General features: G+C 37.3%; 2 protein-coding genes across 2 annotated transcripts in view; both read right to left on the reverse strand.

Moving 5' to 3' along the window:
- Window positions 1–5,746, reverse strand: part of LOC135212065 (death-inducer obliterator 1-like) — a 177,205-nt gene extending 171,459 nt beyond the window's left edge. Inside the window, 1 exon segment of the mRNA XM_064245409.1 lies at window positions 5,500–5,746. Within this exon segment, the coding sequence (XP_064101479.1) occupies window positions 5,500–5,746 (247 nt within the window).
- Window positions 5,710–15,003, reverse strand: part of LOC135212066 (ABC transporter F family member 4-like) — a 182,627-nt gene continuing 173,333 nt past the window's right edge. Inside the window, 2 exon segments of the mRNA XM_064245410.1 lie at window positions 5,710–6,846; window positions 7,009–7,136. Of these exon segments, the coding sequence (XP_064101480.1) occupies window positions 5,710–6,846; window positions 7,009–7,136 (1,265 nt within the window).

The raw sequence follows: 15,003 nt of genomic DNA on the forward strand, positions 1-15,003 counted from the left end.
CTGGTATTATCCCAAGCACTGGAGCAACTAAGGCCATTCAGCACTGAAATGGAAATGGATAGTAAAAGGTTTGAAAGGTGTAACAGGAGGAAAACCTCGCAGTTACACCATGAAACAATTGTTAGGAGAGAGTGGATAGTAAGATGGAAGAAAGAGAATATGAACAGTAAAAAGAATGAAAGTAATTGCAGCTAGGGGCAGAGTTACACTATGAAACAATTGTTAGGAGAGGGTGGATAGTAAGATGGAAGAAAGAGAATATGAACAGTAAAAAGAATGAAAGTAATTGCAGCTAGGGGCAAAGTTACACTATGAAACAATTGTTAGGAGAGGGTGGATAGTAAGATGGAAGAAAGAGAATATGAACAGTAAAAAGAATGAAAGTAGTTGCAGCTAGGGGCAGAAGGGACGCTGCAAAGACCCTCAAATAATGCCTACATTGCACCAAACCAGGTGCACTGATGGCATTATCCCCCTACAGGGACTTCACGAATAAAGATCCATAGGATGAACGAGGGCATTCTTTGTAAGTAGTCGAGTCTGGTCAAAGACCGAACTCCACAGGTTGCTGGACGGTCCTCATAACTTTTCAGTGTTGTGGAGATAAAATGTCAATGCTCTTAGGGGACAAAGTACTCTCTCTTCATCCCTGCACCTAAAACATTCACTAGATTCTTAATAATAAAAGAATGAGGCCAAGGATTTGATGGGATCTCATTCTTTGCAAGAAAATCAAGGGTATAATAGCAGATCGCATTACCTTGCTCAAAACCGACTCTTCTGTCAATCGTATAGATTTCACTGACTTTTGGCAGTTGCCAAGGCTACCAAAAATGGAGTTTTCTTAAACGATGTCGAACTAAGTGGTTTGAATACAGGACCTGCAAGCCACTTCAGGACCACGTCCAGATTCCATAGCACTAGATCAGAATATTTCTGCTTATAAGTGTCAAAGGATTACATAAGGTCAGATATACCCTGATTAGAGTAAAGGTCTAGCCCTCTATGATGAAAGACAGAACTAAGCATAAACCTGTGTCCTCAATTATTGAATATCCAAAACTCTGGAACTTCTTAGAAAAAACAAAGTCCGTGATTTCCATAATAGATATTTTAATAGAAGAGATGTCATTACTTCTAGACCAAGATCAGAAGATTGAACACTTATTCTGGTAGACATTTGCAGATAACTGTCGGCTGCATTTCGCAATAGATTCTGCAACTGTCCTTGAAAATCCCTCAACTCTAAGCAGTTTTTTTTACAATCTGTAAGTGGTCAGAGCTAGATTTGACAACCCTCGATGAAACCTCCTAAAATGAGGTGTCTGAGCAGATTGACTTTTTGTGGTTGAAGGCTTGGGACAACTACTAGAAGCTCCAGAAGGTCTAGGAACCAGTCCCTTAATGGCCAAAATGGGGTTATCAGCATCACTGACACATTCTGATGGAACCTGAACTTGTTCAGGACTTCTCTATCATCCCAAATGGAGGGAAGGCATAAAAATTTTTTATTGACCAGTCCTGTAACATGACATCTGTTGCCCATGCTAAGGGATCTGGGACTGATGAACAGAAAAGTGGAAGCATGTGAATCTTTGAAGTCATGAAGAGATCCAGAGCGACTTTGCCCCAAAGCTTCCACATGTCAGATGACTTGGTCTTGTCTGCTTAATTGATCTGCCAAGACACTTAATCTGCCTTTGACAAACCTTGTCACAATTTTTGTTTGATTTCCCTTAGCCCAGAGGAGGAGGTCCCTCCCTGCTTCGCATAGGGAGGAGGAATGTCGCCCTCCCCTTGCTTGCTGATGTAGGTTAGGGCTGTTGTATTGTCCAAATGGACTGCTACGATCTTCCCCGACACCTCGCTTGCAATCCTAAGTGAATTGCTTTCAGCTCTTTGTCATTTATATGACCCTTTTCATATTCCTGTGTATATATGCAGGAGACCTCGTCTCCCAGATCTCCCCAGCCTATGTCTGATGCATTGGAAAATAAATGCAGGTTGGGGTTCTGAACTAGGAATGACTTTGCTTGCAACAACCTGCTTTCAAACCTCCACAAAAGCAGGTGCTGCTTGATCTCATGATTCATCGGAAATGCAAATGAGTCTGCATATCTCTCAGTCCCAGATAGAATTGAAGAACCCTCAAGCGCAGTCTTCTTAGAGAAACAAACTGTTCAATGGATGCCAAGGTCCCGAGGAGGCTCATCCATTTGTTCACCGAGTATGTCTGAAGGGTGAGGAACTCGTCCATCATTCTTAAGCAAGATTCCGCTCTCTTAGGGACAGAAACTCTAAATACTTGAGTTCAACATCATCCCAAAATATATTTCCTGAGAGGGAACCAGCTGAGATTTCCAAAGATTTACAAGTAAGCCTAGATCCTGTCCTAAAAGAAGGGTCTTGTGGAGGTCCTCCATGCATTGTTTCTTCGTTGCAGATTGAAGGAGCCAATCATCTAAGTAGGGAATGATATTGATACAAGAGGAGTTAGAACACAAGTGAAGACTTGCTGTGCCACCAACAGTCCAAAGCACAGGGATTGAAACTGGAAGACCTGGCCCTGAAAAATGAAACTGAGGTACTTCCTTGAGTCTGGGTGTATTGAGCTGAGGAAGTACGCATCTTTCATGTCTATGAGACCATCCAGTCTCCTTGATGAATGGACGCAAGAATTGAGTGATTGGTTTCCATTCTGAATTTTGTCTTCTGGACGAAGATGTTCAGGGCACTGACGTCCAGGTCTGGTCTCCATCCTCCTAAAGTCTAGGGGACTACAAAAAGATGATTGTATGTTATATCTTCTATCATCTCTATCACCTTCTTGGGGACAAGGGCTTACACTTCCTCAAGAGCGCCATAAACCTCCCTGAGCCTGTTGAATAAGCAGTCAAGACAATGGGCTTCCTAAGGGAGGTTTTTCCCTGAATGGGATAGAGTAGTCCTCCTTGAGGACTTGTACAATTCATTGTTCTGCCCCCTTATCTTTCTACCTCTTCCAAAACAGGTGGAGTCTGGCAACAACTAGAGCATGGAGGATGTTGTCTTCATTTCTTAAATATAGGTTTAGTTGATGGTTTCTTAAAAGACAGACAAAACGGACATTTGCTCTTCATCTGGACCCAAGAAACAGTGTCCAGGGACCTGTGGGCAATATCCTTCGGGTAAAACGAAGAGAATGGGGTCTGCCAAACCCAGGAACCAGCATTCAAAATCCTATGAACAGACAAATTCTTCTTAAAATCCAGAGAGGAGCTTACTCCTCTTATGTCAAGGACTCTTGCATGAACAGTATTGATGACAGAACTTGAAGGTGAGAGGTAGGCTTGACAACGCCATCTTTTGAGGAGAGTGAACCCTAAACTATTCGCTAACGGGATAAGCATTTTCTAGCATAGATAAAGATTTATAGTACTTGCACTTCATACCTGCGGTATCATCTGATCTAATGGGTGACATATCGAATACGTATGTACGTAAATACAGGCAGTCCCCGGCTTACGACAGGGGTTCTGTTCTTGACGCATTGTATGCCGAAAATCGTTGTAAGCCGGAAAATTGTCAAAAATCCAAAGAAAACCTTACTTTTAATGCTTCGGGTGTATTAAAAACTATGTAAACTGCATTTATATTGCATTTTTCATAAAAAAAAAAAAATTCAAATATTGATTATTTTGCAATTTTGGAGTCATATTTTATCCGACAGATCGGCATCATAACCCTGGAAATAATTTCAGAGGAATATAATTGATAAGTGTTGTAACCTCGGAACGTCGTAAGCCGGGAACTGCCTGTACACAGTTGTATCAAAAATTATCAAAATGTATTACATGCAAGTCTTTCAAGCATACTAAGAGTAAGGAATTCGTGCATGCTAAATGTCTCATTGTTTTGATTAAAGATCGACTTGGTAGAGACTTCTCAAATGGAATATTTTTTTTAAATATATCTTTTGTTTCATGCAACTTACCTGCAGATATATATATAGCTGATAATTTCCGACACCGACAGAATTTAAAACTTACGACACGTAGTGGGAGTCAGGTGGTTAGTACCATTCCCGCCGCTGGGAGGCGGGTATCAGGAATCATTCCCATTTTCTATTCATAATTTTTCTATTTTTTAAGTTAATATAAAGAACATATTTGATTTCACACATTTTCTTTTCATTACTAAGAATTCACACATTTTCTTTTCATTACTAAGAATTCACACATTTTCTTTTCATTACTAAGAATTATTCTCACTAAAACAGAGATATGGCATAATTTTTGCTGTCTTGAAATGTAAACAAATTTGGCGCCACCTGTTCAGCCGCGCACCGAACTAGTGGCGGCTGAATCAAGCCAACTAGTGGAGTTCCCCGACCATAGAATGCCGACTTCAAGAGGTCCAACTGTATAGCTTTTCTTTATAAAGTATATTAAAGCCTTATTTATTGTTTTGCCCACAAATTTCAAGGTTTTCAAAACCTATGCTAGGCTAGATTATTGGCACTGAATAGCCTTTCTCTTGACCACCATTGGCAGTTTTTATTTTCATTTTATGGTTTTTTTTTCTCTCTTCATGCTGCCGTTCGAACTCCGAGTTATCATAAAACGAGTGTGTTGTTAAATGAGGAATACCTGTATTACACTAATCTATCAGGAAGGTAGCTAATGCAATGTTTACATTATTACGCTTATCAACTCAGCAACATTTTACTTTGTTGCGTTACTCAATGTAAAGATGATTTAATTAAAAGATCACTACTGATACATATTATCAAACTATCTAGTTGGTAACAAGCGTAAACACTGGTCTGACAAACCAAAGTTTACATATTATAGTCCAACAATCATCAAGAGTAGTTGACCAATTAATTGCAATTTTGCAGTAAATAGGAACTAATACTGTGCTACTTCAGTAATAAAGCAACAAAACAAGGAAAAAACTCATTCTGAAGCTTTCGGCTGAAGATATTCCAATTTCGGTTTGTATACTGGAATCTGATAAAAAACCAGCGAAAAAAGAACAACTGCTGCCGACACCAGATGTTTACACCAGGCGTCACAGAAACAGAATGAGGTAATAGGCTGTGTCGTTCCTAAACTTCTCGCTAGGGGGCGAGACTGGTGTTACCTACACACTTATCGGTGTTGCTACCGGAAAATTTGAATTTATACTGCTGCGAATAACAGAAACTATAGCTATGTACTTACTGGCTAAGTTGCATAATTAAAAGTAATGGATTGTTAACAAAAAATAGCAAAACTTTCTTCTAATGAATTAGTAGAGTTTAATTGATGTTTCTACTAATAACTGTCATGTGGTTTACTATAATACTTGATTTAAAACTAGATGCAATGACAGAAATGGTAAAAATGGAGAAATACCTAAATTTCTGTAATCAAGCTTATTAGTTTCACAGGTTCTGTATGAAAAATGTACATTAAGCTAACTGTTAATAGAAATAAATATGATTCATATATGCAAAACAATAAATTGTATACAAACCAGAGCATCCTGCATTGACTCCTGTTACATTTTCATTTGTTGTAATAGCAGTATCAACATCCATTTCTTTATCTTCTCTTCCTTTCACTCCCTCTGAAAATACAGCTTCATTTGATCCATCTTCATTATATTTCTTCTGAGTTCTGACCATTATTTTTCTCCTCCCAACATCTTTAACATTATCCAAGCTACCTCCTTGCTTTTGGTTTTTTAATGCTTCACTGTCATCACTCTCTCTTTTAAGCATTTCCTAGCATGTGCTTTACCTACATCAGCATTTCCCTTTTCCTCTACACTGACTATTTCCTTAGTTCTAGCACTATTCTCATCTTCAGATACTGTTTCACTACTTCGTCTAATTCCCTGTTTTGATCTTAACTTATTATTATCACTTTCCTTTTCTGACTGAGATTTCTTAAGATTTGCTCCACTTTCGTCATTCTCTTCAGTGCTTCCTTTGCTCCTCGCACTCTTTCTTAATTTGAGTTTCTTTCCACCATCACTACCATCACCCTTTTCTTTATTTAGTTTTTTCTCAACACTTCTACTGTCTCCTAACTTTGCATCATCATCTTCCTTTCCTTTAATACCTTTCCTCAACTTCCTTTCAGTCTCATTAACACCATTTTTTTGGTCTTTCTGGTTTCCAGCTTTCTTATCATCTAAACTATCTTTAATGCCAACTTTAGCATTATCTCTCTGAGACTTCTTGTCCTCCTTTTCATTCCTATTAGACTTTTCATTAACTGATTCAATTTCACCTTTTTTAACACTCTTCAGAGGCTTTGCTTTTTCTTCATCATTATCACTGACATCACTTTTCTTTCTTCGTCCAACTACACCAACAGCCTTGTCAGTGGTATTGGATTCCATTTTTTTTCCTATTGAACTCTCTCCATCTTTCTTTAGAGCCCCTCGACCTCTACCTTTACCATTTCCAATATTTCCTTCTTTCACATTTCCTCTGCCTTTGCCACGGCCACCACCTCTCCCCAAACCAACTTCCTGGTCCTCTTCCTCAATTTTCTTCTTTCCTTTGCCCTTTCCCTTTGGGTCTTGTAGCTTCTCTTTCTCAGTATCTAATTTTCCTTTACCCCTCACTTTCCCACGGCCCTTTCCAGACACTTTTCCTCTTTTTTTACCTATGGCAGTCTTTCTAGATACAATATTTTCTGATCCATCTTCTTCATCACCATCACTTTCATCTTCTTCCATCTCTTCATCCTCCGTGTCTTCGTCTTCATCAATAGTCTGCATCTTGCGCATATTTTCCACAATCTGCTGCTCTCCAAGTTGCTGCTTTTCTTCTTGCAGAAGTTTCTTATTTTCAGCAAGGATCTTCTCCACCTTTAAAATAAAGAATAAAATAAATTAAGGCTTATAAATATCACACTATACTATTAAATCTTGAAGAAATTTAAAAATAGGAAAAAATAATTACTGTATTATTAAATTTCACTAGCTTCATAAATGGATATTTAAAATACTGTATTTTCATTATCTACTTACTTCTTCTCTCTCTGCTTTGTCCATCTGCCTTTGTGATCTGCGTTTTGGGGGAGACCGTGTTTTCTTAGATGATGTGATACCTTCACTATTTACATTTTCTGCATCATTAACATTATCTTGCTCAGTCCCTGCAATAATAATGATATACCTTAAATATCTTATTTTGTTAATCTAAAAAATAAGAGCACTACAAATAACAATCAACTTTACATTAGAAAACAATGAAAAATATCCTAATTATAAATCAGTTATTTTTTTCTTATGAGGTTAGACAAGTTTTCTCTGCTTTCCTAACTTGTGTTTTCTGGCTCAAGAACTTGTCTATAACATTTATAATTAAGGAATGGCAACCTCCCACTTCCACATCTACGGCTTTTCTCAACTAAATGGTCAGCTTCTTCCATTCTTGTTATATGCCTTATCACCTCAATCTATTTTCCATCCTTATTTACTTCCTGATCTTTCTGCAAAATTACTATTTTGTTACAGGCAGTCCCTGGTTATTGCCAGGGGTTCCGTTCCTGGGGTGTGCCGAAAAGCGAAAACCGCCATTAACCAAAACTCGGCAATTTAATGCGTCATAACGGCACTTACGCCAAGCCATAAGCACCCTTATGGCGCCAATAACCGGAACTCTGCCCATTATGGTGCCATAAATCATCAATTTTATGGTGCTAGACAAGCGCCATAAAACTGGATCGCTGATAACCGGGGACTGCCTGTATATCTTTCTTAAAGTTCATCCATTTCCTTTGCAGCTGCTCATGTTTCAACTATATTTAAAAATGTACAAAACTGCTTTTAGAGGCAAATTATGTAAAATATGAAAATACAACATTTTAATTTTGGAAAGAAAAAAATTCCACAATAATTGTGGAAGTTCTGAAAATACCAAAGGTCCAAGAGGAATGGCAGAGATTAGCCACTTTTGGTTTGACTTAATGCCAGGGAAATCAATAATATGAATCAGCTTTATGATGAGGCAACTCCTGGGAAAGCACCACACATTAAACGTGTTGTATAATGAGGCAACTCTGCCAGATAAGCACCTAGTATTATCACATCTGAAGTCTCAGATTTAATGCCTATCATATACTGAATGTACAGATGGCATACCAAGATACATATTCAACATAACAAAATATGAACACAGGTGGTCCCTGGTTATCAGCGGGGTGCTGATAAGGGAAAACCACTATTAACAGAGACTCAGTGATTTATGGCGCTTATGACGACAAGTTTGGGTTAATGGTGCCTCTGTTAGGTATGTTACGGCACTATAACACTATTATCGGCACCTTATGGCACCGATAACCAAAACTTGGCCTGTTATGGTGCTAACCAGATCGGGGGGGGGATGGGGATTGCAAGATTATGAGAGAATTTTTTTACCACTGGGTGGGCAACATACAGTATTTGACTATCCAGTGGGCAACATTTTCTACCTTTCCCCTGTCAGTGTGTCAAGATAATTGAGTTAGCTTATCCCCCAACCCCCTTTGCTCCAAAGCTTCAGATAACACTGGGAATCAATGTGTATTCTTTCAATTTTTCTATTATTAATGTGTTCAAAAGTTAAATTAAGAGTGTAAAGTAATGAAACAGTACGTTATATGAAGTAACATTTTTGACATTTTATTTTTTCTGTGCATGATTTACGAACTGTTTGGTAAAAATGGTGCCGGCCGGCTGGGAGATGAAGGGAGGAGAAACGGGAACCCTTTGAGCAAACGGAATTGGTTGCATTATGCAAAAGTTAATAAAATTAATTTTATTCACATATTAGGTACAAACATAATCAAAGGAATCGATAGTGTGTGTGTCCAATTGTGTGTCTGAGAGAGAGAGAGAGAGAGAGAGAGAGAGAGAGAGAGACGGAGGAGAGAGAGGAAAGAGAGATAGAGAGAGAGAGAGAGAATGAGAGAGAGAGAGAGGAGAGAGAAGAGACCAGGAATCATGTTTACACTTGGATCTTAAGTGCACGAAAGAGATTAATTATGCCACAATACATCAACTTACTGTTGGCAAACTGCAGACTTTTAAAATAAACATGAAGATTTTGCAGTCAAGAATGCAATAAAAGGAAAGAGAGATAAAATAACTTTTCACAAGGAAGCCCTTTAAACAAACAATCGAAGGCATGCAGATGCTGAAAGTGGCACCAGTTTCTTTATTACAGACCTGAGTTACTTTTACAGCAGTAAAAAATTGTAAAACGCAATTGTCACTAGATTGGCATTTTACCGTAACAAAAATAGTGATCTGGTCAAATCAGCTGTAAGTGAAAGATATGGGCAAATAATCATCCCAGCCCAGCTGATAGGTCAGTGGGAAGCAGAGCCGTCTCTCTCTCTCTCTCTCTCTCAGCACACCGAACACTGACTCCAGCATGCTTTTTTTTTTTAACTGTATTGCATTTGACTGTTTTCATGTTAAATCATTATGTTAAATTTATTGTCTCTCTCTCTCTCTCTCTCTCTCTCTCTCTCTCTCTCTCTCTCTCTCTCTCTCTCTCTCTCTCAGCACACCGAACACTGACTCCAGCATGCTTTTTTTTTTTTAACTGTATTGCATTTGACTGTTTTCATGTTAAATCATTATGTTAAATTTATTGTGAAATAAAATTTCATTTTTTATGTGAATGGTACTGCTTTTACGTACATATTACAGTAAAGATTTTACTGTCTATTCTCTCCTCAACAATACCATGAAGCAGGATAACTTAAATCATTCATTCATTATTCATCAAAAATATAAACGGTCCCTCCCTCTACCTCAAGTTAGCTGTGTATCACCGCAATGACGAATAATTTTGTCAATCATTTATGCTAAATTTTATTGTGAAAAGCTTGGTTCTTTCATTTACTATTTTGTTAATATTGTTCAACTAAACTGTCTCATTCGGTGCACTGAACACTGGCTCAATTAAGACTTCTTTTTTTTTCTTGCTTTTTTTCTGTATTGCATTCGATTGATAGTTTTCGTATTTTATCATTACGTTAAATTTATTGTTAAATTCCCTTTTAAATGTGAACTGTTATTGCTTTTACATACATACAGTAATATTTTAACTCTCCTCTCCTCCCCTCAACATACCAACGCTCCCTTGTTCAGTCTCAAGTCAGCTGGGCATGACGTCACAGCGGTTACGTACAATTTTATACATCTTTTATACTAAATGTTATATTGAAAGCTAAATTTTATATTAAATGCTTTATAATTTTATTTAGTTTGTCGAATATGGTTATCATTAAACTATATATTTTACATGAAAATAAAATTTAATACAGTTTAACTTGTAAGACCCAGTAGGCCATTGAATACAAGTATAAACTAGATAATCAGTCAGTTCGAAGTATGAGCACTTGGTCGACAAATGGTAAAAAATTTTCAAAAAGAGAGAGAGAGAGAGAGAGAGAGAGAGAGAGAGAGAGAGAGAGAGAGAGAGAGAGAGAGAGAGAATTTATTTTCAATAAAAGTGAACATTTTACTTAACAATTTTGCACATAAAAGCATGAACACTTACAAATTACACAAAAAATTATACCTAAAAACTTCTGCAGGGTTCTTCCAGGATTTGGTCATAAATACAATACGAACAATGACAGCCATTAGTGAATAAGCAGTGTTGCTCTAAGAAAAAATAAGTTAGTGATAATTTCAATTGTTTTTACCAATGGAAAGGAAAACATAATGACTTCAATACTATGACAGAAAATTGTTATTGTATTTTTAAGATTTATTTAACTTTTATTACGTAAACATTTCATACATATTATGCTGTTTACATTAATATCAATATTCTAAAATGAGTAAATCATTGTTGTAAGTATATATTGTTGCAGTATATATTTACAAGTAATAGTTGTAAAAGGGGTAATCTAAGATGACTTAAGGGTGTTTTGGGATGATGGTTTGGGATGTACGTATTTTTGTTTGACAGGATATTAAATTGTGTTGGTATGATATTAAGTTATATTTTTGTTTGAACTACCAAATTATGCAGTGAACTGTTTAAATGGGCAGTTATAAACAATTTATTTTAGGGGGTACAGGGTATTTGGCAGTTATAAGCATTTTCAGAGGGGATTTTTCATTTGTACAGTAGGTTCCAGAACCTATTATTATGAAACAGTGGGGTAGCACTGTATTAAAAAGTAAAAAGCAGCAATAACCTAGATTTAAAGGAGAGAGACTACTAAAACACTGTTAAATTAAGAATAAGTTATTGTAAATGGAGCAAAAATTAATGATGCAGGTGTAAGGATTGTACTATTCAATGCAGTGAGGACAAAGGAATTAATTACTGCTGTCAAACATCCACTTACATTGTATACCTAGGACTTATGAGTGAAGCTAAAATGGAAAATCTAAATCTAATTATTAAACAAAGGAAAAGACTTAATGGAAAAGTGATGAGTAGCAAAATGAACGTAAAGTGTTCTATCAAGAAATGAACTTAAAAATATGCTTGGAATGAACGTAAAGCATTCTATCAAGAACTGAACTTAAAAATATACTTGGAGATAACATGTGTCTAATACTGAATTAAAAAACCAATATTGGAATAAACATTACAACCTCTAATTTTTTTTAGTGGATTTAAATCCCACTACAGAAGGAGTGATGGATGCTTATAAAAGTGAATGATATTTAAATACCATGATTCAAAGCTGCTATGTAACAAGATTCATATCATAAGATCTCCAGGACCAAGATAAAGAGTATGATAAGGAGAGAATTTTATTAAAATGGTAAACATGAATGTAGCAGGATAAAGACCAACAGGAAGGCTTAGAAAATCATGGAGGAATTTCACAAATAAAGACTCAAAACAGATAGAAATTCAAACAAAAAGCACTCAACACAGATGGGAAAGAAGAGACCTTATGTCCCACACGACCCTATTAAAAAAAAATCTAAGGTAAAGATATAAATGATAAAATAGCAGATTCTGATGGTATTCAACTTATTATTTGTCAGATGGTGCACAAAACTATGAATTCTTAACATTTTCCATCCAAACCCACTAATAATGTCTGACTTCCACTGACGTGATGATAAAAGTCTCGCCAAGACTTGTATTGGTCAAAATCCTGAAAACCCTCCCAGCATATACGTAATTCTTCCTGATTAGTGCTGTTCTGCCTCCACTTCATCCTTTTTTTTCTTTTTGTTTTTTTAAAGGAAACATGCAAACTCAAAAGGGTTGGGAAAGAACTGACAGCATAAAGAAGTTTGTATGGAAGAACATGTTTTGGTTTATGAACACATGGTTTGTTTCACCACCACTTCATTAACCATTTCTAAACTGCCATTTAGGCAAGGCAAAAACTTCAGAGTAACAAGGAATTAAGGGCAGCCTACAACAGTCCCCGGCTTACGATGTTCTGAGGTTACGAAGCTTTTCAATTATATTCCTCAGAAATTATTTCCATGTTTACCACGCCTGTTCCAGGCATACGACCTTTACGACGCTGATCCGACAGCTGAAATATGACTCCAAAAATGCAGTTTACATAGTTTTTAATACACTCAAAGCATTAGAAGTAAGGTTTTCTTAAGATTTTTGAAGATTTTCCGGCTTACAACGCGTCTCAAGAATGGAACCCCTGTCATAAGCAAGGGACTGCCTGGAAGAAGAGGAGGAGGAAGACAAAGAAGAAGAAGAAGAAGAAGAGTAAAGGAAGGAAAACCAACCTAAGCATTCAACATGATACCAAACATGTGGCTAATAGAATGCCTGAAAGTATATGGGGCAGAGGAAAACACCATCAGCTTCCTAAAAATACAATCCACAACTGGAATACAATACTTACAAGCTCTGGAATAAGACTAGCAGAGGTTGACATCATGAGAGGGATTTTCCAGGGCAATTCACTGTTCCCACTACTCTTTACAGTAGCCATGATTCCCATGACAAAAGTACTGCAGAAGATGGATGCTGGTTACCAACTCAAGATAGAAGGCAACATAATTAACCACCTGATGTTCATGGATGACATCAAGATGTATGGTCAGAGCATCAAGGAAATAGAAACCCTAATCCAGACTGTAAGGATTGTATCCGGGGACATCAGGATGGAGTTTGGAATAGGAAAATGTGCCTTAGTCAACATACAAAAAGGCAAAGTGACAAGGACTGAAGGGATAAAGCTACCACATGGGAATAGCATCAAACAAATAGATGAAACATACACATACCTGGGAATAATAGGAGAGGATATAAAACACCAAGAGATGAAGGACACGATCAAGAAAGAATATATGCAGACTTAAGGCGATACTCAAGTCAAAAGTCAACGCCAGAAATATGATGACACCCATAAAAACATAGGCAGTATCAGTAACCTGATACAGCGCAGTAGTGAAGTGGACGAAAGCTGAACTCCACAGCATAGACCAGAAAACTAGGAAACATGACAATACACAAAGCACTACCTATGTCTAAGAGCAAATATAGACAGACTATACATAACACAAAAGGAAAGAGGGGGAGGACTAGTGAACATAGAGGACTGCATCAACATCAAGGGCAGGGCACTAGGGTAATATCTGAAAACCAGTGAAAATGAGTGGCTCAATAGTGCATGGGGAGAATGACTAATAAAAGTAGACGAAGACCCAGAAATAAACAGGAGAATGACACAAACCAATGCACATACAGTACTTGAAACACACTAAAGAACTGGCCAGTGATGAAGCATGGCTATGGCTACACAGGGGAAAACTACAGAAGGAAACAGAAGGAATACTAACAGTGGCACAAGATAAGGCCCTAAGAACCAGATATATTCAAAGAATGATAGATGAAAATAACATCTCACCCATATGCAGGGACCATAAACCACACAGCAAGCAAACATCTGCCACTTGCACAGAACCAGTACAAAAAGAGGCATGATTCAGTAGCAAAAGCCCCCACTGAAGCGTGCGCAAGACACACCAGCCACCTTGCAGTAGTAAGTGGTACGAACACCAACCATGCAAAGATCCTCTGGGACTATGATATCAGAATAGATAAGGTGATACATGTTAACAGACTAAACGTGACATTGATTGACAAAATTAAAAAGAAGGTATCACTCACTGATGTTGCAATACCATGGGACACCAGAGTAGATGAGAAAGAAGAGAAACATTACTAGATGTGACATTGATTGACAAAATAAGGAAGTGGATATCACTCATTGATGCTGCAATGCCATGGGACACCAGAGTAGATGAGAAAGAAAGAAAAAAATTGGAAAGTATCAAGAGCTGATAATAAAATATGAAGGATATGGGATATGCCTGTGGAAATTGTACCCATAATCATAGGAACGCTAAGCACGATCCCAAGATCCCTGATAAGGAACCTGGAAAACTAGATACTGAAGTAGCTCCAGGACTCATGCAGTGTGTGCTACTAGAAACAGCACATATTGTAAAAAAGTTGTGGACTCCTAAGGAGGCAGGATGCAACCCGAAATCCTACACTACAGAAACCACCCAGTTGAATAGTATGACTGTGATATATAAAAAAATAATAATGTAATCAATCCAGAGCTGTCAAATATGTCAATTTAATGTGACAGCGACAAGATGGAGGGGTGTTGCGATCAGCAGTTAGTGACACTCTTGTAGTTAGCGGTAAATAATTTCAAGTTTATCTACTTTTACCTTTACTGTCTAGAACTGTGAATACACCGTTCTAAAACATAAGACACATAACCAAGAGTTGTATTAGTCCAAATAAAAAGCACTGTTTGTTCATGAAAAGGAATGTCAGAAGAAAGACAATGAGACAGACTAAAGAAGTTCTTAAAAACAAGGTTGAGAACTTCTAAAAATAGATTGGTTAGCAGAAGGAGAGAAGAGAGAAATAGTGCATGCAATCTTCACACACACTCGACACACGAAATTAATCTGTTCCGAGGCGGCCTTCGTAACCTGAGCTTTTCGTATCTTGAACCGCATTTTACATGTAAATTGCCTAATTCGTTCCAAGCCCTA

This window comes from Macrobrachium nipponense, chromosome 40, assembly GCF_015104395.2.
Source record: "Macrobrachium nipponense isolate FS-2020 chromosome 40, ASM1510439v2, whole genome shotgun sequence".
Classification (NCBI taxonomy): Eukaryota; Metazoa; Arthropoda; class Malacostraca; order Decapoda; family Palaemonidae; genus Macrobrachium; species Macrobrachium nipponense.